The following is a 23,905-nucleotide window of genomic DNA, read 5'->3' as shown; positions in this document are numbered from 1 at the left end:
TTTCCAGTTTTCTTTGACCTTTTTAAAATGTAGAAAATGACAGAGGAATGTGTTCAAAAATTCTTCAGTGTCTAAACTCCATGAAGTTAAGATTTCCCAGTAAGCTGAACATTCTTTAGAGCTTTTAAATTCTTTCATGCTCTCTTGTCTTCTCTTTGAAGTGACTCCATGCTTGTTCCTCGATGGCCTGAAGTGCTGGGCCACATAACCACCCAAGCAACTCAGTTTCGATAGTTAGACAAGGTCATCCTTGGGTGCTAGTGGGGGGGTGGGGAGGTGTGGGAAACAAGGCCAGCATCCTGGCTTCCCAACTCCCAACATAAACCCAGTTTTCAGTGTACCTGCTACATGCACTTACTTTCCCTTACTAAAATGTCACAGAGAATATGAGGCAGAATTTAGCAAAACATTTTCTGAGTTCAATCAATAGACCTGAGTAACCAATCGGATTTGTGGGGAGACAGAAAAGTCAAAGACAACTCCGAAATTTCATTCCTAGGTGCCTGGAAAATTTTAAGTAATATTGACAAAAATAGGGAAGTCTCTAGGTTTGGCTAGGTTAGGAGGTAAGAAGAAGATGAGTTTTAGTGGAGATGCCTGAAATGCAAGACAGGCACTCAGGGCTAGAGAAGTGGATTTGGGAGTCCAGGAGGTGACAGATGAAGCCATGAGCAGAGGAACATCTCTCATGGGTGCACGGGCACACATGTGTGCACTAATGGAACAGGGGATCCAAGCTCAAGCCTGTGGGCACATCCTCAGTGAGAGGGGCGGCGGAGGAAATAGGGCAGCGAAGAGGACCGGAGAGCTGCGAGTGAGCTGTGTGAGTCCAGTGTCACAGGAACCAAGAACAAAGGGGGTATGGAGAAGGGAGGTGGCCAGCAGCTAATGCCACAGAGATCAGAGAGCTTGATAGCTGAGAACAGACCTTAGATTACACTCAGGCATTTGGCTTTTATTTGGCAAATGGGAGGACAGGTTCTAGGGGCGTGAGGGATGGTCGGTGCCTGTGGTAGAAAGGAGAGGAGAGTGGGAACTTAAGGAAAGGGCAAGTGAAGGACCTTCCAGTCCCTCGGGTCACAGTGGGAAGCCCGGGTATGACAGTGGCTGAAATAGCAAGGACCAGAGATGCTCGAGGCCAAGATGGATAATTCACAGGGCATGCAAAGGATTGAGACCAAAAATATAAAGAAAATATGAATTGAAATATCTTCAGATGGATTAAGGATACAGACAGAACATTTTAGATGGGGACGATGAGGGAAATGAACTGGATTCACTCATTTTTTGGAGTAGAACTTGAGGGGGACTGGCATCTCCCCGGCATGGGCGAAGCGGAGCTTGAAGAGTGTGGAGGAATCTGTGAAGGCTGCTGGCAGGAGAAGGCCCCACAGGTGGCTGGGCAGCGGTCAGGCCCTGACGATGGTGAAGTTGTCCCATCTATGAAATGGGGGTTCTACTCCTCCTGCCTGCCTCAGAGGGAGTGTAGGAAGATCTGACGAGAACAGTGCTTTTAAAGTAAAGCTTGTGCCTTTTTAATTTTAAACCAAGTGTAAGCATTACCTGTTAAAAAATTATTTTTAAATGAAATTTTCTATAGATTAAAACTAGAACCACAATGGCTTTCTGGGAGTTAGAACCTAAAGGTGAGGGAAGGGGGAGTAAAGGGAAGTGACCGGCCTTAATTCACGCTGAGAGTGGGCTCTGTCCTAGTCCCTACCCTAAGCAGGAACCAGCCTCCCTCCCATGCTGGCTGCACAGCTATCTGGTTACGCAGCCAGCGGCCTAGGACTGGAAGTGATGGAATGGCCCGAGTGGGCTTTAGTGACTTAGGGGAGAGAGTCCTGGGGGATCATTAGGCTGTTGGGATGAGGCCTTAGGAGCCCATCAAGCTTCCCTGAAATTCCTCTTGTGGACCTGGGACTCATTGAGCCTTCCTACCAGACCACCTTTCCAGACTCAGGCAGATAGTGGGTGAGCTGTCAGCCTTTTCAGAATTAAACGTGGGTAAATTCATTGCTTTTCGGGGGCAGGGTAGTCCTGTGAGAATTAGGCTCCCAGTGTGGGAAGGGACTCCTTTGTGGCGCTCAGCCAAGCTGAGCCGCCAGAACCGGACACAACTTTCTTGCCTCTCTCCAGCACCAAGCCTACAGAATCGTCGCTATCCGTCCATGGCCAGGATCCACTCCATGACCATCGAGGCTCCCATCACAAAGGTGAGTGGCAGCCGCTGCCTCCACCCTGCAGTCTGGGTCACCCGGCACTGGACTGTGCTGTAGAGATACATTCTGTGCTATCATGGAGTTCACAGTCTAGTGGAGGAAACAGATATTAAATAAAATAACACCTATTTATAAGGTGTTATTTTACAGTCGGGGCTATGAAGGCAAACAGGGATCTATGGGAGAAAATCAGAGTAGGGCCCTAATGCAGACTGGGTGCCGAGAGGGGTGGTCAGGGAAGGCCTCAGTGGAGGAAGTAACGTTTTAGGCAAGACTTGAAGTGTGAGGTGTCAGGAGAAAAGGGGAGAGAAGAGGAGTCCAGGCAGCAGGAATGACAAAGGAAAAAGCACCAAGGTGGGGAAAAAGGGGATTGGAGCATTTGAGGAGCTGAAAGAAAGTCAGGGTGGCTGGAGCTTGGCAAGCAGAGGAGAGAGGATGATGCCGGAGGCTGGGCAGGGCGCAGCTTGTTCTGGTCAGTTGAGCTGTAATAGGAGTTCGTAGCTTCATTTATGTGCAGCAGAAACCACTGAAGAGGTGAAGGTGGGGCGGTGATGTGTTTAGGTGTGTGTGTTGAACACTCAGCCACTAGGCAGAGAATGGATTGGAGGTGGCAAGAGTGCAAGAGGTGAGGCCAATTAGGGGCTGTTTTCGAATTCCAGAAGAGAAATGGTGGTAGCTGGGCTAGAATTATAGCAGTGGAGGTGGAGAGAAATGCATCGATCAAGAAACATTTGGGGGTAGCACCAGCTGGACTTGGTAGAGAATTACATTGTCAGGGCGGGGAGAGGAAAGAGGGAAGTGGTATGTCAAGCAGGGCCTCGCAGGGTTTTGGTTTGCGCCTGAGGTGTACAGAACTGCTGCTTACTGCAGCGTGGAAACCAGGGACGGAGAACAGCTTTTGTCTTTGATTTTGTTGTTGTGTTTGTGTGCTTGTTATGGGGAAAGGGGAACAAGACCATGAGTTTAAGAGTGTAAGATAGTCCAGCAGATACGTCAGGTAGGCAGTTGAATTTCCAAGCCTGGGGGCAACGGGAGTTGAGGGCTGGGAGGTTAGTCAGAGAGCCGCAGCCTTGGCTGTGGCTCATGTGTCCAAAGTCATGGAAATGAAACATCATTCCCAAAAGGACTATAAAGCGAGAGAGAGGCCCAGCACTGATCTCTGAGGAATTCCAGCCTGTAGAAGAGAGCTAGAGGAGAAGGGTCAGCAAAGGAGCCTGAGGAAATGTAGTCACTGGGGTAGGAGAACACCAGCAATGGCGTGGGGCGCAAAGCATGCTTCAGGAAGAGGGGGCAGTGCCGCTAAGCACTGGTCATTTAGAACAGTAAGACGTGTCACCAGCTGATTTCTTTTGGATTCTGGGCATATACATGACTTTTGGGAAGTAGAATCCTAATGTTCTCAAATTTGTTCTTTTTTTGCTTCCTTAGGTTATAAATATAATCAACGCAGCCCAAGAAAACAGCCCAGTCACGGTAGCAGAAGCCTTGGATAGAGTTCTAGAGATCTTACGGACCACAGAACTATACTCCCCTCAGCTGGGTACCAAGGAGGAAGATCCTCACACCAGTGACCTCGTTGGAGGCCTGATGACGGTGAGTGGTGAGGTGAAACTGGAAGTAAACGCACTCTCAAGCGCGGCTCGGGTGTGAACAGCCACCCATAGGTGCAGGCATGACCGTGGTCTAGGCTAACAGCATAATGAGAAGCAACTGCATCGAAACCTACGTGTCACGTGCATGGTGGTGTTCAAGTCATTGTTGCCTTTATCTTTCTTCCACGGGGCTGGCTGACCAGTTGCCGAGAACCCTATTCCCGTAAGGAGAGCGTGGCAGCTGACAGAGGGCCAACTGTGCGGGACGGGCTCCCGTGGGCCCTCTCTGCTGCCTCTTCCCTCCATCAGGTGCAATTTGATTGAGGATCACAGCTACGTTTCCTTGGACCTCAGCCTCTCTATGTAATGAAAGGGTTTGTACTTAGACTGCAGCAGTTTCCAAAATCTTAGCTATAAATCCTTTCTTTAAATAACAGTTTATATGGAAATTGCCTTTCTAATCAGGTGAAAGCAGAGTGGAGCTGTTCTGGCTCAGGGAGGGGAAGGAGAGGAGCAGCCAACCCCTGCCACACAGCAAGAAGCACCATTTGCACCACCAAGAGTAGCTGACTTCTAGGGACCCATCCTATTCCGGTGTTTTGCTGTGATCTGTTTGGCTATAATCATCATCTCTATCAGCAAGTAAAGAAAAAGCAGAAAAGTCAAATTATTTAATTGAGCTCCTCATCAGAGGCTGACGCTTGAAGAATTCTTTAGGAGAAAAACAAAGTCCAAGAGTTTTACTTTGAAGGTTTCTGTCTAACCCTGCCACCAAATGCTGAGTGGTGACTTGCTTTCTGGTCCATTCTTGGCCTGTACTTGAGTGACCCTCCTGTGCCTTTCCTGCCGCTGGGCTGGCCTTGGTCGCCCCATCCGATGCAGTGCAGACCGCAGCCTCTAGAGAGCATGCAAGGGTCCAGCAAGAGACGGCCACCACGGCGGCCCTGCAGCAGGGGGATCTGGCTACAGGAACAAGCTGTGTGCCTGCCCTCCCCAACCCCTGCTGTCAGGCCACCTTGGGTTTCCTCTCCAGAGGAGGCTGTGAAGAACCAGTATTCCTCCTCATTCTCATTTTAGGGGGGAAGTGGAGAAAGAGAAAGGCAAGGAAAAACAGGAGTCTCCTGTGGTACCTTCCTCAGAGGCAGGACAGTTGTGGCTACTGTTATTTACCCACTGATCTAATTTTTAAAATTGAGCTCTTAGCCTAAAGATCCAAGGTGTGACTTCAGGGGAGCCCTTCATTAACATTACTTTAAACCTTAGCATATATTTTTGGGGGATGACAAGTAAGCAATTCTAAATGACCTTTAATCAAAGATCTAAATAATTAGGTACTCAGGGATAGAAGGTAGAGGGAAGGAAACTGAGATTCAGGAACATTTGGACCTAGTTAAAAAGTTTCAAGAGCCAGTAAATGGCACAACATTGGAATCCTGTCTATCTACTCTTATGCTGCCTCTCCAAAGACTTCAGATCTAGAAACTTTTCTTTAAAAGGCTGGCAGAGGCTGGGCGTGGTGGCTCACGCCTGTAATCCTAGCTCTCTGGGAGGCCGAGGCGGGCGGATTGTTTGAGCTCAGGAGTTCGAGACCAGCCTGAGCAAGAGCGAGACCCCGTCTCTACCAAAAATAGAAAGAAATTAATTGGACAACTAAAAATATATAGAAAAAATTAGCCAGGCATGGTGGTGCATGCCTGTAGTCCCAGCTACTTGGGAGGCTGAGGCAGGAGGATTGCTTGAGCCCAGGAGTTTGAGGTTGCTGTGAGCTAGGCTGATGCCATGGCACTCACTCTAGCCCGGGCAAAAGAGTGAGACTCTGTCTCAAAAAAAAAAAAAAAAAAGGGCTGGCAGGAATGCTCACGTTTCAAAACAGAAAATATAGTTGGAGAAAAATTACTTGAGATGTTAGTCAAAAATTAGCCCAGCCTTTTTAAGACTTTACATTAAAACATCATCCCCAAAATGCGGTTCATGGCTTCAACTCCTTTAAAAACACAAGAATAACGGTCACTCTGTGGGTGAGTGGGATCCCTTCAAATTTCCATGTATTCAAAGCAAGATCACTTCTATGCTTTCACTTATGTGGCTTCAAAATGCCTCATGAGAACAGAGCCAACCCATGGCTCAGGTGTGAGTCCTGAATGCTGTCACGTCCACTTTATTCCCAAGTCTCCATCTCCTGCGACTGATAGCCATGGAAAGGGGTAATCTGTCTTTATAGCTGTTCTGATTTAATTTTGAGCTCTGCTTCAACTTGGAGTTCCAGATCGATTGTTATTCAGGATTGAAATCTTTGTGTAATGAAGGAAATGAGAGAATGGTGATGGGATATAAAGCATGCTTCTAACAGCATCTTTCTTTATTCCAGGATGGCTTGAGAAGGTTGTCAGGAAACGAGTATGTGTTTACTAAGAGTAAGTTTTCATCTATCCACTGGTTGCTGATAACCTGTCTCTAGCCTGTGCCATCCCCGGCGTTGAAAGTATTATTTTGGGAGGACCTTGGTGTTACTTGGTCTCATTTGAATTTAAGCATCTCCGTAGTCTACACTTGAAACTAGGTCTCCTAATTAAAATTACTTCTCTGAGCACTATTAGAATAAGAATTGCAAATCTCTATACATTTAAACAGATGGTGAAACTGAGTTATTTTCCTCCCGGGGGGGTCTTGAAATTTAGTAATGTGTAAGAGAAGAACCTTGAAGTGAAAATCTTCCTACCCTTGAAAGTTCAAGATTTTCTTTCTAGTAGCAACCCTAAAAATGATGAAAGATGCTCCAGGGCACTCAAGATTCCACAATTGACCAGCCTCCCCCATCCCTTTTGTTTGCTCAGACGTGCACCAGAGTCACAGTCACCTTGCGATGCCCGTAACCATCAACGATGTTCCCCCTTGTGTCGCTCAATTACTTGACAATGAGGAAAGTTGGGACTTCAACATCTTTGAATTGGAAGCAGTTACACATAAAAGGTATATGATTTGTCTGGCTACGGGCAGGACAGGAACGATGGCCACGCTCAAGACTTTCACAGCTGGAAACCTTGAGGGCGATGTGTGTCCTTGCCACAAGAGACCTCACAGGTCCTAGCTTTTGTGCCATGTTGAAGGAATGTCAAACAGGCTGAGGGACGGTGGTCCCTCGGGAGCTCCTTCATGGAAACAACATGTTAGTGAGCCGTGGGATCAGCCCGAGTATCCGTAGGCCATTCCTTTGTGCTACTGAGCCCAAGTTCTAAGTATCTCAGCCCCAAACTTATTGACGGCAGCCCATGAAATGAATTTGAGAGCACTATAGATTTTTCTTCTGATCTAGCCTGTAGGCAGGGAAAAGATTAGGAAACTATAAACGTCCTTTTCTATACTGGGACAAGGCTGTTTTTTCCCAACAGTGTTGGCCTGTAAGATATGAATGATTCTCTCCAGTAAATAAGTAACATAATCCAAATGATGGGACTTTACTGAGACCACCCAAGCCCTGCCTTTTGTCTGTAGGCACAGTAACTTCCTTAGGGAACATAAAGTGCAGGGCTTCTGTGGAAGTGGAGATGGAGGACAGCCAGGGAACCTTACTTGGTTGTCAGAGCCACTGAAGGGCCTGTGACTTAGAGATAGTCTAGAAATAATTTGCATTGACTACAATGAAGCTCTTAGTTCCAAAGAGGAGGCTGGGGAGGAAGAGATGCTTTACCTCCTATTAATTTTCGGAGGAGACATTTTTACGCTGTGTGTGCAGAGCTATCATTAGAAGAAAAATGCCTCCATCTTCCAATATCCTCAAAGAAAATAGTTTCTGGGTCAGTGAACACAATGAACCAAGGTTTGTTTTCCTATTTTCCAGGCCATTGGTTTACCTGGGCTTAAAGGTCTTCTCCCGGTTTGGAGTATGTGAATTTTTAAACTGTTCTGAAAGCACTCTTCGGGCCTGGCTCCAAGTGATTGAAGCCAACTACCACTCCTCCAATGCCTACCACAACTCCACCCATGCTGCGGATGTCCTCCATGCCACAGCTTTCTTCCTTGGAAAGGAAAGAGTGAAGGTAGAATTTTGACATCATGATCTACCTATCTGCTGGGACTGGGGATCCAAGAACTTGATCTTAGTAACTACATCAGGCAAAAAGCTATTTTGCAACCAATTTGACAGTTTTTTGGCTACCAGAATTGACCAGTCATTTTGGTGCTGTAAAGACATGGACCTTTCTCCTAGCCCTCCTCTCCCCCAAATGCTTAAAATAACAATTTATGCCACGACAGAGACCTCCTTTATGCATGGCTTGATCCGTGAACCCATTCTCCAAATGTTCACTAGGAGTTCTGGTGTTACTGGGTTGTAGGACAGAACTTGATTATTACAGCAAATGGTTACTAGGTCTAGAGGTTAAGTTTTAGTATCAGGCTTGGCCATTGGTATACTACAATCCAGATAATGAGCCATTCGGCATTCTACACTGATTTACATATGTGTGTGTTATGCAGGTATTAATGTGTATATCTGCATATTAATGACTTTTGCATAGTTCAAAGAGTTCTACATTCCTTAGTCTTACTTAGGAGTTCAAGACTGTCATGTGTGAGTGCTGATTTGCAGGGCAGCCCCTGCCCTTTACATGGGGCAGCCCTATTTAAAGCTGGCAAGAAATCCCCATCTCCCCTCCTTCCAAACTACCTTCACTTGCACAATGAAGCTTGTAAATTCCTTTGCTACAATTAGAACTAAAGCTTAAAATTTAGATACCCCTAGGCAAAGTATCCTGTAGAGACTGAAATTCACATGAATCTGTAAATTTCTGATATTAGATTTTCTTAGAACAGGTGTTGATGAGAGATTAAGACCCTAGATACTTAAAGCAATAGTAGGACAGGTGGTAGAAGGAGCAGAAATGCCACCAAAATGGGGGTGGCGGGAGGTGGTAAGGTGGAGATATTTCTCAGGTTTGCCAAAGACTTCAGCAAGAAAACAATGTGGTTCAAGAAGGATGCTATTGAAGATTTTTGTCTTCTACTTTTCTAAAAAAGTAATAATGGTATCAACCTATGTTTTTTGTAACACTTTTGAGGAGCTAAAACACTTGTGGATTGCTACTGCAGGTTCACACGCCTGCATTTTGCACTGCATGAAATACTATACAGCTGAGGTCACACTCTGCCAATTGAGACTAGCACCGAGCTCATTAATGCCAAGAGCAAAGTGATCTATAGCCACTGCAGTCTTGAGTTACAGATGAACCTCATTTAAGCAGAACCACGCTAGGAAAATATAGATTGTTTGATAAATTAGGTAATGCTTAGTAACTTTACCACCCCCCTTCTACATCTCCTCCAAAAAATTTTTCCTCAGATTGTGAGTTCAGCTGGTGTATTCAGTCTGATTGAATTTCTCAAATAACAGCAATAGAAACAAGCCTAAGACTAGACATGATACAGTATGTTTCAATTCAAAAGACATTTTCTCCCTGGCAGTCCCTGACAGAATCAGAAAATTTAGAGCTGTGAGGAACCTTAGAGCATTGGGCTTGGAGGGCTCCTGTGCTCAGGGGTTTAGTCACCAGCCCATGATCACTGGTGAGTCTGCCATGAGATGCTTCCAGCAAGATTTATTCTTGCGGCATCTTCTACCAGACCTGCTACCACTGATGAAGACAGCGAGGGAAATACTTTCTTGCCTTTTCCTTATGTCATCTGTCACCCCTCATTCTTTATGTGATAAGGCTAAAATTCTTAATGTCACTGTTTCAAAGCATGCTCAACCCAGCCATAGAAATAACCTGCCCAGAGGTGATAGGCCCCTTCAGTTTGTTAGGGACCCCATCCTTTTCCGATGTTCCCTGATTCCCAGGACCCACTGGGAGTGGAGAGGCCAGGATAGGCAGCATTCTGTTCTTATTCTCGGGGTTAAGTGACTGTTCATTCTGAATAAGGAACTGTTTGAAAGGCAAATCTGGAATGGAACTCATTCTGACCAATCTCCTCAGTGTGAACCCAATCTACTACTGCTGGTTAAGAAGGAAAAACCTATGCAGAGATGTCTACACCTCCAAGGGTTTGGAGTTTCACCAGTTGTGGGTTTGGTGGAGTTTTCTTCCACAGACAATCCCTCCCCATGTAGGGCCTTGCCTCTCTCCTCTGCTAGTGGGCAAGCCCAGCCTTCTTCTTACCTCCCCACCATTTCTTACTGCACTGTTAGTGCCCACCCAAACTGCAGGGCACGGCCCATTATTGGTACCTTTGTAAAAGTGCCATCATCATTGAGTTCGTGGTTTAAATCAGTGTAAACTAGAAGGAAAGGCACATCTCATCTAGTGCTACTTGCATTTTCTACCCCAGTTACTTGAATCTATTTCACTGAAAAATTTAGAAGTAAACTGGTCCCAGACTCTAGCAGGATTGGACATACTACAGGAGCACTGGCTGAGGCTCAAAGGTTGGGCCCCATGGGTTCTCACTGCACAGGGGTACTCAGTGGGTGGAGCCCGAGTTGGGGTAGTCCCGGGTCCTGAGCCAGGAGACAGCTGACTGCACCTGCAGATTCCTGTGGCCTCTCCTGACCAGCAGTGAAACGGGGCATGCAAGCTTGCTTGCCCTGGGCACTGCAGAATTGATCTGAGAAGAACTGAAAAAACATCTGCTGCTGTCCCTGCTCAGGAAACCTGATCTGTTGACTGGGGCCCAGGCTCGTTCACCAGCCCCATGAATCAGGATTCAAAATGGAAATGGCTGTCGTCTGGTGGGGACAGAGCTTTCAGGGAAGCCCACTACAACCCGAAGCCAACATAAGCATGTGTAGCCCCACGGCCAGTCATGGTGTCCTTACAGGACAGAGCTGTGCTTCAGGCTTGTTCCTCACCTGAGAAGCAATGTTTCTTCCCATAAGCCTAAGAGAGCAAATTTTGGGAATACCAAAAGCTATGCCGACCCCTCCAGCCTTATCCTGGGGACCACTGTCCCCCTCACGATCCTTCAGCCACAATGATGTTCTTTAGGTTTCCTGAATAAACCCATCTGACCTCCATAGCTTCATATAGGCTGTTCTTTCTACCTGGAATTCTCTCCCTTGCCACTTGTTACTTGGCGAATTCCTGCGCACCTTCAGTCTCAGCATAGAAATCGCTTCCTTAGAGAAGACATCCCTGACCACCCTCTGAGCCCGTGTTATCCAATATCATAGTCATTAGCCACACAAGGCTATTAAAACTAAAATAAATTCAGTTGCTCAATTGCCCTGGCCACACTTTTAAGTGTCCAATAGCTACATGTGACTAGGAGTTCCTGTATTGGATGGCATAAATATAAAACACTTACGTCATCACACAAAACTTAATGAACAGTGCTGCCTTAAACTAGATCGTTGCACTCCCAGAGCATCTGTGCTTTCCTTTTAGCACATCTTGCAATAAATTACTTCTGTTTGTGTTTTTAAATTTGTCTCTCTCCCTCCAGATTATAAACTCGATTAGTGCAGAGACTGTGCCAGTATAAATCATCAGTGTAGCTTCAGCACTGTGCATGATAACTGGTACCCAGTAGGCACCCAATAAATAATGAATTCACAGTACAGCATTTCTTACATAACAGTAGCCCATTTGATAACCTCCCCCTAAAGCTGCCAGCTCAAAAAACATTTATATCCCTGGATGCTCTGGTTTGTGTTCTTTAATCACATAAAGAGAGCTTTAGAAAGAGGGTTTCCCTTTTTGCCTTTGCTGCCTGCTAGCCCAGGGCTGAAATTTGTGCTTAGCTGTAAGAGCCTCTCCCCTTAGCCTTGGTTTTCCTGGTAAAATTCTTCTTCTTCCCCTTGGCCCTGTTTTACTGCTTGGCTCTGTTTTACTGCTTGGCTCTAATCATTTCACCATCAAGTGAAGAGCTTCATTATATCCATGCCACTTGCTACCAGCTCTCTCAAAATCTTTTCGTAAGTAGGCAAATAAAATATTTGTGGTCATAGGCTACTTTCTGCTGTGTCCACTTATTGGAGAGTCACAGCAATACCACACAACAGCCAACTCAGGAGCCCTGTATGGCTGCTTCCTGGAGAATTGGAGTTAACTCCGGAGAAAGAATTTAGGTAGCTGCTATACTGCAGCAGATAATACACAGCATAGTAAGGTAATGCAACGTGTCCAAGACTGCCTCTCAACATGTAGGAAGTCAGAAGCCTCTGCAGGCTAAAGGAACATTCCGAAAAGCCCAAATCCCCTGGTCCCTCTCCTTCTGGCAGACAGGAATGGAGGCAGGTCTCCAAGACCCAGTGGGTAATGCTCAGCCTTGCTTCCTCCTTATCCCAGGGAAGCCTTGATCAGCTGGATGAGGTGGCAGCCCTGATTGCTGCCACAGTCCATGACGTGGACCACCCAGGAAGGACCAACTCTTTCCTCTGCAACGCAGGCAGTGAACTTGCTGTGCTCTATAATGACACTGCTGTTTTGGAGAGTCACCACACGGCCCTGGCCTTCCAGCTCACAGTCAAGGACACCAAATGCAACATTTTCAAGAACATTGACAGGTTCGTTGTGTTTCATGTTTTAAAATCTCTTTTGGTCTTCACTGAGTTCATGAAAATGTTTTATACACCCAAAAGCACTACATCAATGTTGATTTTATTAGTAGTAAGTATAACAGATATTTTTACCCTCCCAGGAGGACATCCTGTCTTTTGTGTAACTCAGGGGAAATGTATCCTCTCTTGTCTTTGCCCAGATCAATTTCGGGCCACTTAAAATCCTACCTCATGAGGAGGTCCCAGCAGAGGTGCTGGAGCCCAAAGGGCTGGGCAGGTTCCCCCAGCCCTGTGTTCTCTTCTGGCGAGAGCTGGCCAAATGTGAACAGATGGGAGCAGTTCCCCTTGCCTGTCAGCAACCCTACTGTCAGGGTGTGGGAACTTCCACACAGCACTAGCAAGGCTAGTGACAAACACCTGGGAGAGGGCAATGGACAGAGCACAGAGCTTACTTGGGCCTCAGGACCACTTGTCTATGTGAATGTATCAGGTTGGTCTCCAGAAACCTGGGGAAAGTTGGAGACCAGTTATTCCAGTTTAATGACTGGTTTTTAAACTTTCACAGAAAAAATTCTTTTCAACAGCCAATTTTATTCAGTCCCCCTATTCTGGCTCTTAAAGTTAGAAAAAGATAGGAATTGCACAGTAATTTGGGGCAGGATTATTGCTCTATCCATTACAACTTCTCTCAGCTGCAGTCTAGAGAATTACTTATCAACAAGAAAATCTTCTTCCAATGCCATCACTGAAAGAAATCATGACAGTTCTCTGCAGTAGGCATCACTGTGTCCGCACAGAATGCAGTGGGACAACTCATCTGGTGGCTGTATCGATCTGTCATTTCCCTCTACCTCACTGCTTTGATGTTCTCAAGGGAAGGTAGAAGGGAATCACCTTTTAAAATATGTGACAGGTACTGTCTTCTTTTTTTAATATTCATAAATGATATCAGGAAGGGTCAGCTGTCATCGGGGGAAGTGGAATAGTGTCCGCAAGTCTGGCTCATTGGGAGGAACACGCAGGTAAACTTTTGTGACCTGCACTCATTTCCTAACTCTGTGCCCCAGCTTCCTCCTAGGTTGTAGGAAGTGTGGTGAAATGTGGCAGAACAGTTCTAATTCTGGACACGATGTGAACAAGGCCCTTTGTCTTCTGGTTATTTTAGGAACCATTATCGAACACTGCGCCAGGCTATTATTGACATGGTTTTGGCAACAGAGATGACAAAACACTTTGAACATGTGAACAAATTTGTGAATAGCATCAACAAGCCACTGGCAGCTGAGGTGAGCATTTTCCATGTCATAAGCTACATCAGAGTACATTTCCATGAGAGCCAACTCTGCCCCAAAGCATTTTCTCTCCCGTTTGCGAATGCACGGTGACTATTTGCTTGGAGGAGTTGGTAAGGGGCTGAAAGTACTGGCCACTGTTTTCCTTGGGGATTAGAATAAATTGACAGTGTCCACAGGAACTCAGAGCTCCTTGAAAGAAAGGTGCTGAGGAAAAAGCTAATAGTGACAAAAAGAGCTGGGTGGCCCACAGAATATGAGGGAAGGAGCCTGCAGATGGGCAAAGACTGACATAAATGGTGGTATGTTAGGGAATCCCAAGCCCTTTCTAATCCTCTGTTCTTTGAGTTCTTGGGAGACCTCAAAGTTGGAGAGTATTTTAAAGAACAAAGCATGGTCTTGCTGCTTCACATTAAAAGTGTGCCAGTACCTGAAGACTATAGTAATATTTGAAGTGACTAGAAAGCAAAAGCGTAAGTTGTTTTTCATTTTTTAAAACTTACTGATGTACCTTGGACATGCCTTAAGGTCCTTACCAATTTGAGTTTTAGGAACATGGGATGGAAGGTTCATATCTCTTTTGTTTAAAATGAGATCAACTGTCCTTTGAAACCATGAACCTATGAATAGCCTCATAAAGGCAGAAAAGCTGTCTGCTCATTTCTGCTGAGCAGAAGAGATTGGAGGAGTGGATGGATAATGAATGGTTGTCTTAAAAGTAGCCTGATCACAGGAGGATCGCTTGAGCCCAGGAGTTGGAGGTTGCTGTGAGCTAGGCTGACGCCAAGGTACTCTAGCCCGGGCAACACAGTGAGACTCTGTCTCAAAAAAAAAAAAAAAAAATTATAAAAAGTAGCCTGACCAGTAAGGAGACTGTCTGTGCAGGACCATCACATGACTAGCCTGGATGGAGGGAAAGTGTCCACCCCATCCCCAGGGATTCCACAGGAGAATGCCAGGGCCCTCTCCTTGCACAGAGGATTTATGGGAGCAAGGATCTGGGGACTGAAAAGGGAAACATACAGAATCATGGAATTTAGAATTGGGAAGGTCATCTGTCCATGTAAGCCTCCAACTCTGTGTTGAGATTTACTGTTTACTGAAGTATCTACAATAGGCAGTATCTTCCCAATGGTAGGAAATCAAAACCACCTTCAGAACATATTCTGCCCATTGATGGTCTAAACAGGTCTAGCCTCAAAACAAAACAAAACCCCCTAAATTTCATGCAGTCTTTCAGCTTGGCAGAGCTCTGGAGAGCTAACTTTTTTCACATAGTCAATTCGATGGTGTATTTAAAAGTGCAGAATCACCATCTTCCACGTTCTATGTAAGTGGCCTGTGACTGCTGGCTGAACACACCTCCCACCTAGCCCACTTCCTAATCCAAGTGTCCCAGACCTACATGGCTCACACTCCCTACCATCCAGTTGGAAGAACTGCCAAAACACAGGAGTGGACATGTGCCTTAAAAAACACAAAGTGGGAGGGAGTGAGTGAGTAGGAGTGGGACAGGTCACAGGAAAGAGAGTAGGTATAATAAGTAGAAATAAATCAAGAAATAATTGAAGGGTCACACGTATGTGCTATTTTCCCACCTTTAATATATTAAAGTAACTGAACGCTCTGCTTTTACACATTTTCTATAAAACTGGGAGAAAATCCCTCCTTGTGTAAGATGACATACCAAACTTCTCAAAACACAAACTGCTATAGCAGTTACCTCTGGGGAAGAAATGGAAGTGAGGGTGGATGGGCGACTGGGACTTTACCCTTCAAACTCTGTATTGCTTAAGTTGGCTTTCGTAAAGACTGTATCAGCACATAATACATGGAATTAGGGACAGGAAAAGCCTCCTTTGCTGAGTCCCATTCATGCCTAAGTGTGCCTGGGTGGTTGCCAGCTTATGCCTGATGAGCCAGCCCTTGTGGGCTTCACTGTCGTCTTGAACCAACCGTGGATCTGACCATCCATTTTCCAGATTGAGGGCAGCGACTGTGAATGCAACCCTACCGGGAAGAACTTTCCTGAAAACCAACTTCTGATCAAACGCATGATGATTAAGTGTGCTGACGTGGCCAACCCATGCCGCCCCTTGGACCTGTGCATCGAATGGGCTGGGAGGATCTCCGAGGAGTATTTTGCACAGGTGTGTTCTCCCTAGGGATGCTCTGCTTCCCTCTGGGAATGGGCCCCAGGATCACAGAACTCTAGGGATTCTCCAGCTGAGTAACTTTGTATCAGTTGTTAACTACTCCTCTACGGTTTCCCGCAGAGGAGGGACTGAGTGGTGTGGCTGATCACTAACTGAAGTCTCCCTAGGAGAAGGGGGACTTTTCTTCCTCAAACTGTTGGATCCTGAACTTCCACAAAAACTGGGAAATCCTTCATTCATGCACTGGGGGAACACAAGCATGAGTTAAGATACTTTGCTGCCACGAGTAGCTCACAATCCCAGGGCGGAGGGTGGGGGTAGAAAGATGTAGGTAGGTCCACATGTTGGTTAAAAAATGAAAAGTACACCTAGGCTGGGATCACGCCTTGAATCCCAGCACTTTTGGAAGCCAAGGCAGGAGGATCACTTGAGGCCAGGACTTCCAGGCTATGATGAGCTGTGATCTGGCCACTGCATTCTAGCCTGGGTGACAGAGTGAGTCCCTATTTTTAAAAAAATATAAATTATAAATAAAAGTATACCTAGAGGAAGTATATGTTATAAGTGCTATGGGAGCTCAGAGAGGTTTTTTTTCCTAGATAAAAGGGAGCTTTAGAAATACGGAAATAGGAAAAGACTTTCTGGGAGAACAAAGCATTATGAGCAAAATTAAGGAGGGAAAATAAAATTTTTATATAAGGAGAACTGCTTTAACTGTGGCAGTATAAAGAGGAGTTAACGGAGAAAAATCTAGAAAACAGATGTAAGATGATATTTTAAATAGAGCCCTATTTCTAGAGGAAAGGCTCTAAGGACCATGTGTATGTGTGTGTGACAGAGAGACAAGTAGCCACAAGTAGTGTGCTTGACCAGAGTGGGCGTGGGGGCGTCTGTATGGCTGAAATGTACCACTGAGGCAGGATAAAGAATAGCTGCTGGCGTCAAGGAGGGCTGGGAGGAAGAATGGCCAGCAAAGGACCTAGTAAATTAACTGCAGCTTTCCAGGCTATGAAGAGAACCCCTGAACTGAAGGAAAGTAGGACAGGCAGTTCTGAGCTTGCTAGAGAGAATAGGGGGGAAAAAACCAAACTACTCCTTGAACCCCAGTGGGTATTTTAAGGCTGCTTGATCGACTGAGCTGAAATGAGCAAGCTGAGCCAGGAGCTGGCAGGAGGCCACTAATGGCCTTCCCAGGACCCACGGAGAGGACGCGAAGGCCTACTCCCAGTTACTCTCAAAGCGCGTGAATGGAGAGTGAGAAAGAAGCACTTTTAAGTTCTTTGATGCAAGCTTCTTATTTAGGTGTCCTTCTCCCAAAGAGGAATGTACTAGTGTTCACAGGCCAGTATGACCTAAAAAGCAGAAATGTTACAAATGAGGCTTCTGATTAGCTGGCTTCTGGCTCAGCACCCCACCAGGAAATGTGGATCTTAATATTCAGCTCAATGAATTATGGCCTTACACGTATGAATATACACTTTAATGTGCCTAATACTCAGACTTCCACACACCTTGAGAGAGCTGCATGCCTAATTCCAAAATCTGAACAATAGTTTGTCTGACATTCTTTTGAGTAAAAATAGAGCTCCATGGAAAAAGCAGCTAGTTCACCTCACAACTCAATTGCATAAGTGTTTTTTCTCAAGACAACCATCACTTTGGTATGCAGCACAAGTGCTTTATGTGTACTTCCCATTTTGTCACACAGAATATTAAAGACACTCAAAGGTCAAGACCTAATAAAATTAATAATTCTTACTGCTTCAAAGAGCTAATTCCTAAGTGAAACTTTTTAAAACTGCAAACCTAGGGCAGTGAATAATACAATGACTATTACTATTAAGAGTTTGGTGCTAGTTTCTTGAGTCATGCTAAGGCATTAGCAGTTTTTCCCACTATTGCTTCTGCACCCTCAGTGTAAACATCAGTTAGTATTGGTTGATATGAGAAGTTGTATTGGTATGACTTTGAAAATAATTTTTGACCTTACAATAATAAAAACAGATCACAGAGGAAGGGCTAAATACCCTGAGATCAATGCGTCAGAAGGGGCTATGGTATAGCATAAAATGTAAGAGACTTGAAAGTCAGACCTGCGGTGGTTAACTTAGGTCTCAGGACCTTCCTGAGCCTAGTTCTTCAATTGTAAAATTGGATAATGACCCATTGTCACAGAGTTGTTCTAAGAAACAAGATGTTACTATGAAAGTGTCTCATGTGCCCTTCAGCCCTGTGTGGTGGTGGTTTTTTCTTACAGACTGATGAAGAGAAGAGACAGGGGCTACCTGTGGTGATGCCAGTGTTCGACCGGAATACCTGCAGCATCCCCAAGTCCCAGATCTCCTTCATTGACTACTTCATAACCGACATGTTTGATGCTTGGGATGGTAAGACAGTTACTGTTTTATTTTGTCATCCACAAAGAATGTTTTGTTATGCTTTATGATGATTACCTTTAATGACATAGGCTGGGCCTAAAAGCAAATGAAGTATTATTTTTAAAAAGTTAGCTGTCAGCTGTTTGTGGCTAGGTAGGGTGGGGCTCATGTGTACTTTTTGTGTCCCCAGCACCTGGCCCAGAACCTTGTGTACAGAAGACTTAATGGATGATAACTGGCTAAACAAGTCCTTTCCTCTTCAAAGGACATGTTTCCAAAGCTTATAGCAGTTTTATTCTATCATTGGAGGAAATTCTAGAAAGAATGCAAAATGTATTGAGTCTGCTCTAAATCACAGAGCAGGTTCTTCTGATAATGTCACTGATAAACAGCTTTTATTTTTATTTCCACTTTTCCAACAGAAGATACAATAGCTTTTGAATTTTTAATTAAAAGGACCTGTATTTCAGAAACTAGTGCTTAATGAATTGTCCTCATGCTTGTGTGTTCACTTACAGCCTAAGGCCTGACCTAGGGTACTCCAATTCTGATCTTAGACTTCTCCCAGAGAGCCCCAGCCTTAACAAATGCTCCTGGGGTATAACTTAATTTAACAAGTTTCTTTTAATTCTTTTCTGTCCTTGCAGCCTTTGCACATCTGCCAGCCCTGATGCAACATCTGGCTGATAACTACAAACACTGGAAGACATTAGATGACCTAAAGTGCAAAAGTTTGAGGCTTCCATCCGAAAGCTAAAGCCAAGCCAGAGAAGGGGACCTCTTGATCTACAAAGGGCACTGTGAATCACAGTAGTGTAAACAAGAGGCTTTCCTTTATATGACAATGACAGGTATAGGTGAAGGAGCTAATGTTTAATATTTGACCTTGAATCATTCAAGTCCCCAAATTTCATTATTAGAAAGTTACATTACATGAAAAAAAACGTTCTTTGGAACAATCACTTAGTGACAGAACAAATACTTGGCAAATGCCTTTGCTCTGCTGTCATCCTCTGTGCCCTTGTCAAACCATGAAGCTGATTCACTGTAACTGGCAGGACACAAGAAGCAAGGACTTGGTGCCCGTGAGCTCATCTCCCTGGATGGTGACTAAGTAGCTTAGCTAGTGTTCAGCTCATCTCTCACCACCACTGTTGAGCTTGACTATCTTCCTCAAGAGCATTGGTCTGAAGGATTCATAAGAAGCTTATCTGAAAAGATATATCTAAGAAAAAAAACTACATAAAATGAGCAAAACAACTAGGACCAAATTATTGATAAACTAGTTAGCTTCACAGCCTCCATGGCTAGGTGGTTCTTTGGTCGCTGGTGCAACTCCCAAGTAAATGAGTGCCCTCTCTAGCCTGGTAGCAGCACCCTGTGTAGTCCTTTTCATGTAAAAGGGATTCATCTTAACAGAAAGCTATCCATGATGGGGGAGGGGGTGGCATCTCATTTGGGGGCAATCCATGAGTGTCCCTTACTTCTGGCTCTCAGAGACAGCCACAAGACACTATACGGAGTATTCTATAAAAGCCATTAAATCTGAATGCCCTTCGACAAGATTTTTTTTAAAAAAATTTATATACATTTACTGTTTAAATTTTTTATTAAACTCTAAATTTTCTGGGCATAAGCCCATGGAGTATGTTGTGCTGTGCACCACCTATACATTTGGGGAGGGGATAGGGGAAGTTTCAAGGTTCAGATATTTTTAACCTATCTATATTTGAGATCATGCCATCTGCTTTAATGATGTAAAAGAAAAAATCGCATGATGTGTAAATACATCAGAAAATAGGCATATGGGGAGGCAGTAAATACTATTTTAAGCTATTAATTGTATGCTAAAAGCTTCTAAAGCACAAGTGCATATTTTTCTACAGCTCTTTTCACAACTTTCTGTGATCTGCATAAAGTCAGACTTGAGATTTTCCTTTCTCTCTTACCAGCCAACCCTTCTCTATGTATTATAAATATTAGAAACTCAGTAAACAAAATATCTTTGTTTTTCTTCCTCTGTACTCCATGCTGCATTTTTAAGAAGTCTAAAGAGAGACTGAATTAATTGAATCAGTAATTACTTTTTTCCAAATAAAAACTGGAATGCAGAATACTTGGAACTAGTACATGGGGAGAAAAAAATGACTTATCACTACATAATGTGCCAATGTTTTTTTCTATGTTTTGTACCAAAAATGGAAACATATGACAATTCCATACAAAGAAATGTATCTAAATTATTTTTGTTAGATAAGAAAACATGTTTGGTCAGGACGGCAGCCAGCTTTGCATTGTAATGCTGTATTATGTAAATGTGATGAAATGTTTTTGTGAAGTACTTGTAACTAAATTCTTACAGCCATTTTTCATTCCTAGCAACTGTTTTTATTTTACCTCTTTGGCCTAAATTTTTCATAATTTCAAATTTTTGGTTTAGTGTCCTTTATTTCATGAGTCACACACTTTGTTTTCAGAACACATTAAAATCAGGATGCCAGAATCCCTTATTAAGGAGCTAGATCATTTGTCTAGGCTTCAGAAGCTGGCTTGAGGCAAGGACAATCTTTTTCTGATCATCTCACTTTCAGTGCCATTTGGTAAGTAACATTTATCAGGTGTCTGACATTTTCTATATGAAACATTACAGCTTACTCAGTGTTATGTCAAGTTAATTTCATGTTAACTTCAAACTTTAATATTAACGTGTGAATGTTAAATGCTTTAAGAAAGCCAGGTACTAAAGCTTCAGTGCATTTGTTCTTTATTGGTATAATCTAGTATAATCTTCTGAGTTGCTAACTAGTATATTCTTCCATAGAGTCAATTTGTTAGAAATACAGGCTTTCAGATGGTATGTGTGTCACACAGTTTTTATATAATATAAACTATTACAACTGCCTCTTATACTGAGTTATTTACTAAACACCATGTGTTGAAGGGAGCCACATTAATTTAGAAAAATACAACACCAAAGAGAAGTCACATTGTTAGTTGGACCACAATGACCCTATAATTTCACGAAGTCATTTTTTAGTTCTAATTTGAGATTTCCACATTTGCTTGCCCTCAGAGTGAGGACTAGTTAGGCTTCTGGGCAAAGAATAAGCCCATCAGTTCAATCAGAACCCTACTCAATTCGAGAAAGATAAATGGAAGGGATTACTCAATGCTTTGCATTATGTGAATACAGCCAGGCACTGAGGTAATAAAGGTATTTTTAAATAAAAATGACAAGGAATTTGTACACATTGTTACACTACAGAATGTTCTTCTTCTAAATTCAAAGTTCAACTTTTGGCAGAAATCTAATGAAACTACTGACCAACCAGCATGTTTGAGTCCCTTCCAGAATCTCTCATCATGCCATTATCCTCCATCTCTCTGACCTTAGGGGGCATGCATGAAAAAAAAAGCCATCAAGTCCACTGAATGGGTTGGAGGCTGCCCCCTGGACATTGATAGTTTCTTGTGGCAGAAAACTAACTAGAATACCAGCATACCTCATTTTATTGCACTTTGCAGATACTCCATTTTTTTTTTTTTACAAATTTAAAGTTTGTGGCAGCCCTGTATCAAGTAAGTCTCTGGTGCCATTTTTCCAACAGCATGTGCTCGCTTAGTATCTGTGTCACATTTTGGTAATTCTTGCAATATTTCAAATGTTTTCATTATATCTGTTGTGGTGATCTGTGATCTTTGTTACCATTGTAATTATTTTGGGGTGCCACAAACTACGCTTGTTTAAGATGGTAAACTTATCTGATAAATGTTGTCTGTGTTCTGACTGCTCCACTGACCGGTCTCTCTCCCTCTCCTTGGGTTTCTCTATTCCCTGAGACATAACAATATTGAAATTATTCCAGTTAATAACCCTACAGTGACCACTAAGTGTGCAAGTGAAAGAAGAACTGCATATCTCTCACTTTAAATCAAAAGCTAGAAATGATTAAACTTAGTGAGGAAGGCATGGTGAAAGCCAAGATAAGCTGAAAGCTAGGCCTCTTGCGCCAGCCAACCAAGTTGTGAATGCAAAGGAAAAGTTCTTAAAGGAAGTTGAAAGTGTTACTCAAGTGAACACACAAATGATAAGAAAGCAAAACAGCCTTATTGCTGATATGGGGAAAGTTTGAGTGGTCTGGATAGAAGATCGAACCAGCCCCAACATTCTCTTAAACCAAAGCCTAATCTCTTCAATTCTTTGAAGACTCAGAGGTAAGGAAGCTTAAGAAAAATTTGAAGCAAGCAGAGATTGTTGGTTCATGAGGTTTAAGGAAAGACACCATCTCTATAACTTGAAAGTGCAAGGGGAATTAGCAAGTTACCTAGAAAATCAAGCTAAGATAACTGATGAGATTAACTAGATTAAACAACTGATTTTCCATGAAGACAAAACCACCTTCTGTTGGAAGAAGATGCCATCCAGGACTTTCATAGCTAGAGAGGAGAAGTCAATGCCTGGCTCTTAGCTTCAAAGGACAGACTAATCCTCTTGGTTAAGGGCTAATGCAGCTGGTGACCTTAAGTTGAAGCAATGCTCATGTACCATTCAGAAAATCCAAGGGCTCTTAAGAATTATGCTATGTTTACTTTGTGCTCTATAAATGGAAAAACAAAGCCTGGATGTCAGCACATCTGTTTACAGCATGGTTTATGGAATATTTGAAGCCCACTGTTGAGACCTACTACTCAGAAAAAGATTCCTTTCAAATTAATACTGCTCATTGACAATGCACCTGCGTACCCAAGAGCTCTGATGAAGATATGCAAGGAAATTGTTGTTTTCATGCTTGTTAACACAACATCCATTCTACAGCCCATGGTCAGGAGTAATTTCAACTTTCAAGTCTTACTATTAATATTTAAGAAATACATTTTATAAGGCTATAACTGCCAGAAGTAGTGATTCTTCTGGATCTGGGTAAAGTAAATTGAAAAGCTTCTGGAAAGGATTCACCATTACAGATGCCCTTAAGAACATTTGTGATTTAGCAGGAGGTCAAAATATCAACATTAACAGGAGTTTGGAAGAAGTTGATTCTTATAAGGCCAGTTATAGTGTTTTACTGGGCACTGCAAGGAACTACATAAGTGAAGCCTTTCTCAAGCATTTCATATTTGAGTCAATGGTCAGATGGATCAGGCACCTTCAGCCCGTGACTTTGGAAACACTGTGCCCTGGCATACTCTAGTACCAATCTAGCCAATAGCTAAGCTGATCAAGCCAATTCACACTGGGGAAAAAAATGCACTCTCATAAGATTCCTATTGATTTGAGTTCATAGGGATTTTAGTAACTAGGACTAAAAATTTTTAAAAATGATTTAAACAAATTAGTTGGTACCAAAAAGAACTGTTGTACTTAGACCATATATTTAGTTCATTTTTTGGTTAAGAGATTCAAGTTTACACTATAAAATACTGACAGTTACCAAAGACCAAGGAAATCTGTACAAGAAAGGATATTTTAAAACTTACCACGAGAATTCTTAAACGGACTCTAAGAAAAATCAAAGAATAAAAAAAAACTTCTAATGAATACCACAACTTTACTCTTACCTCTATTTCTACCTCTTCACAAAGGGTCTCAGTTCAAAGAAGCTCAAAACACAACGCCTGTCACTTCCACAGCAGCACAAAGTCCAATGGAAAACTTGCAGTATGTTCTCTGGAGGATGTACTAATACCTGAGAAGCAACTTGTTCCTTGTTTATAGGCCCACAAAAAAAGACTTCAAACATGTAGAATTCTATAGACTAATAAAAAAAAAA

The 23,905-nt window shown here is 43.5% G+C and overlaps 1 protein-coding gene across 5 annotated transcripts in view; it reads left to right on the top strand.

The window, feature by feature from the left end:
- The window catches only part of PDE8B (phosphodiesterase 8B), a 222,531-nt gene extending 201,969 nt beyond the window's left edge, over nucleotides 1–20,562 (top strand). For 3 of the 5 annotated variants that reach the window (XM_012664517.1, XM_012664514.1, XM_012664512.1), the window contains 10 exons: nucleotides 2,140–2,216; nucleotides 3,651–3,815; nucleotides 6,183–6,228; nucleotides 6,649–6,784; nucleotides 7,653–7,851; nucleotides 12,097–12,314; nucleotides 13,474–13,594; nucleotides 15,583–15,750; nucleotides 18,014–18,143; nucleotides 18,782–19,706. In XM_012664517.1, coding sequence (XP_012519971.1) covers nucleotides 2,140–2,216; nucleotides 3,651–3,815; nucleotides 6,183–6,228; nucleotides 6,649–6,784; nucleotides 7,653–7,851; nucleotides 12,097–12,314; nucleotides 13,474–13,594; nucleotides 15,583–15,750; nucleotides 18,014–18,143; nucleotides 18,782–18,891 — 1,370 coding nt within the window. In that variant the 3' untranslated portion in view covers nucleotides 18,892–19,706. Of the gene's footprint in view, nucleotides 1–2,139; nucleotides 2,217–3,650; nucleotides 3,816–6,182; nucleotides 6,229–6,648; nucleotides 6,785–7,652; nucleotides 7,852–12,096; nucleotides 12,315–13,473; nucleotides 13,595–15,582; nucleotides 15,751–18,013; nucleotides 18,144–18,781 lie in introns of all 5 variants that reach the window. The other 2 variants (XM_012664513.1, XM_012664515.1) reach the window with 2 other exon arrangements.
- Nucleotides 20,563–23,905: the final 3,343 nt, after the last annotated feature.

This window comes from Propithecus coquereli, unplaced genomic scaffold (assembly GCF_000956105.1).
Source record: "Propithecus coquereli isolate 6110/MARCELLA unplaced genomic scaffold, Pcoq_1.0 Scaffold9, whole genome shotgun sequence".
NCBI classification, from domain to species: domain Eukaryota; kingdom Metazoa; phylum Chordata; class Mammalia; order Primates; family Indriidae; genus Propithecus; species Propithecus coquereli.
The sequence above is the reverse complement of the archived record's forward strand: the minus strand, read 5'-3'. Positions and strand labels throughout refer to the sequence as shown.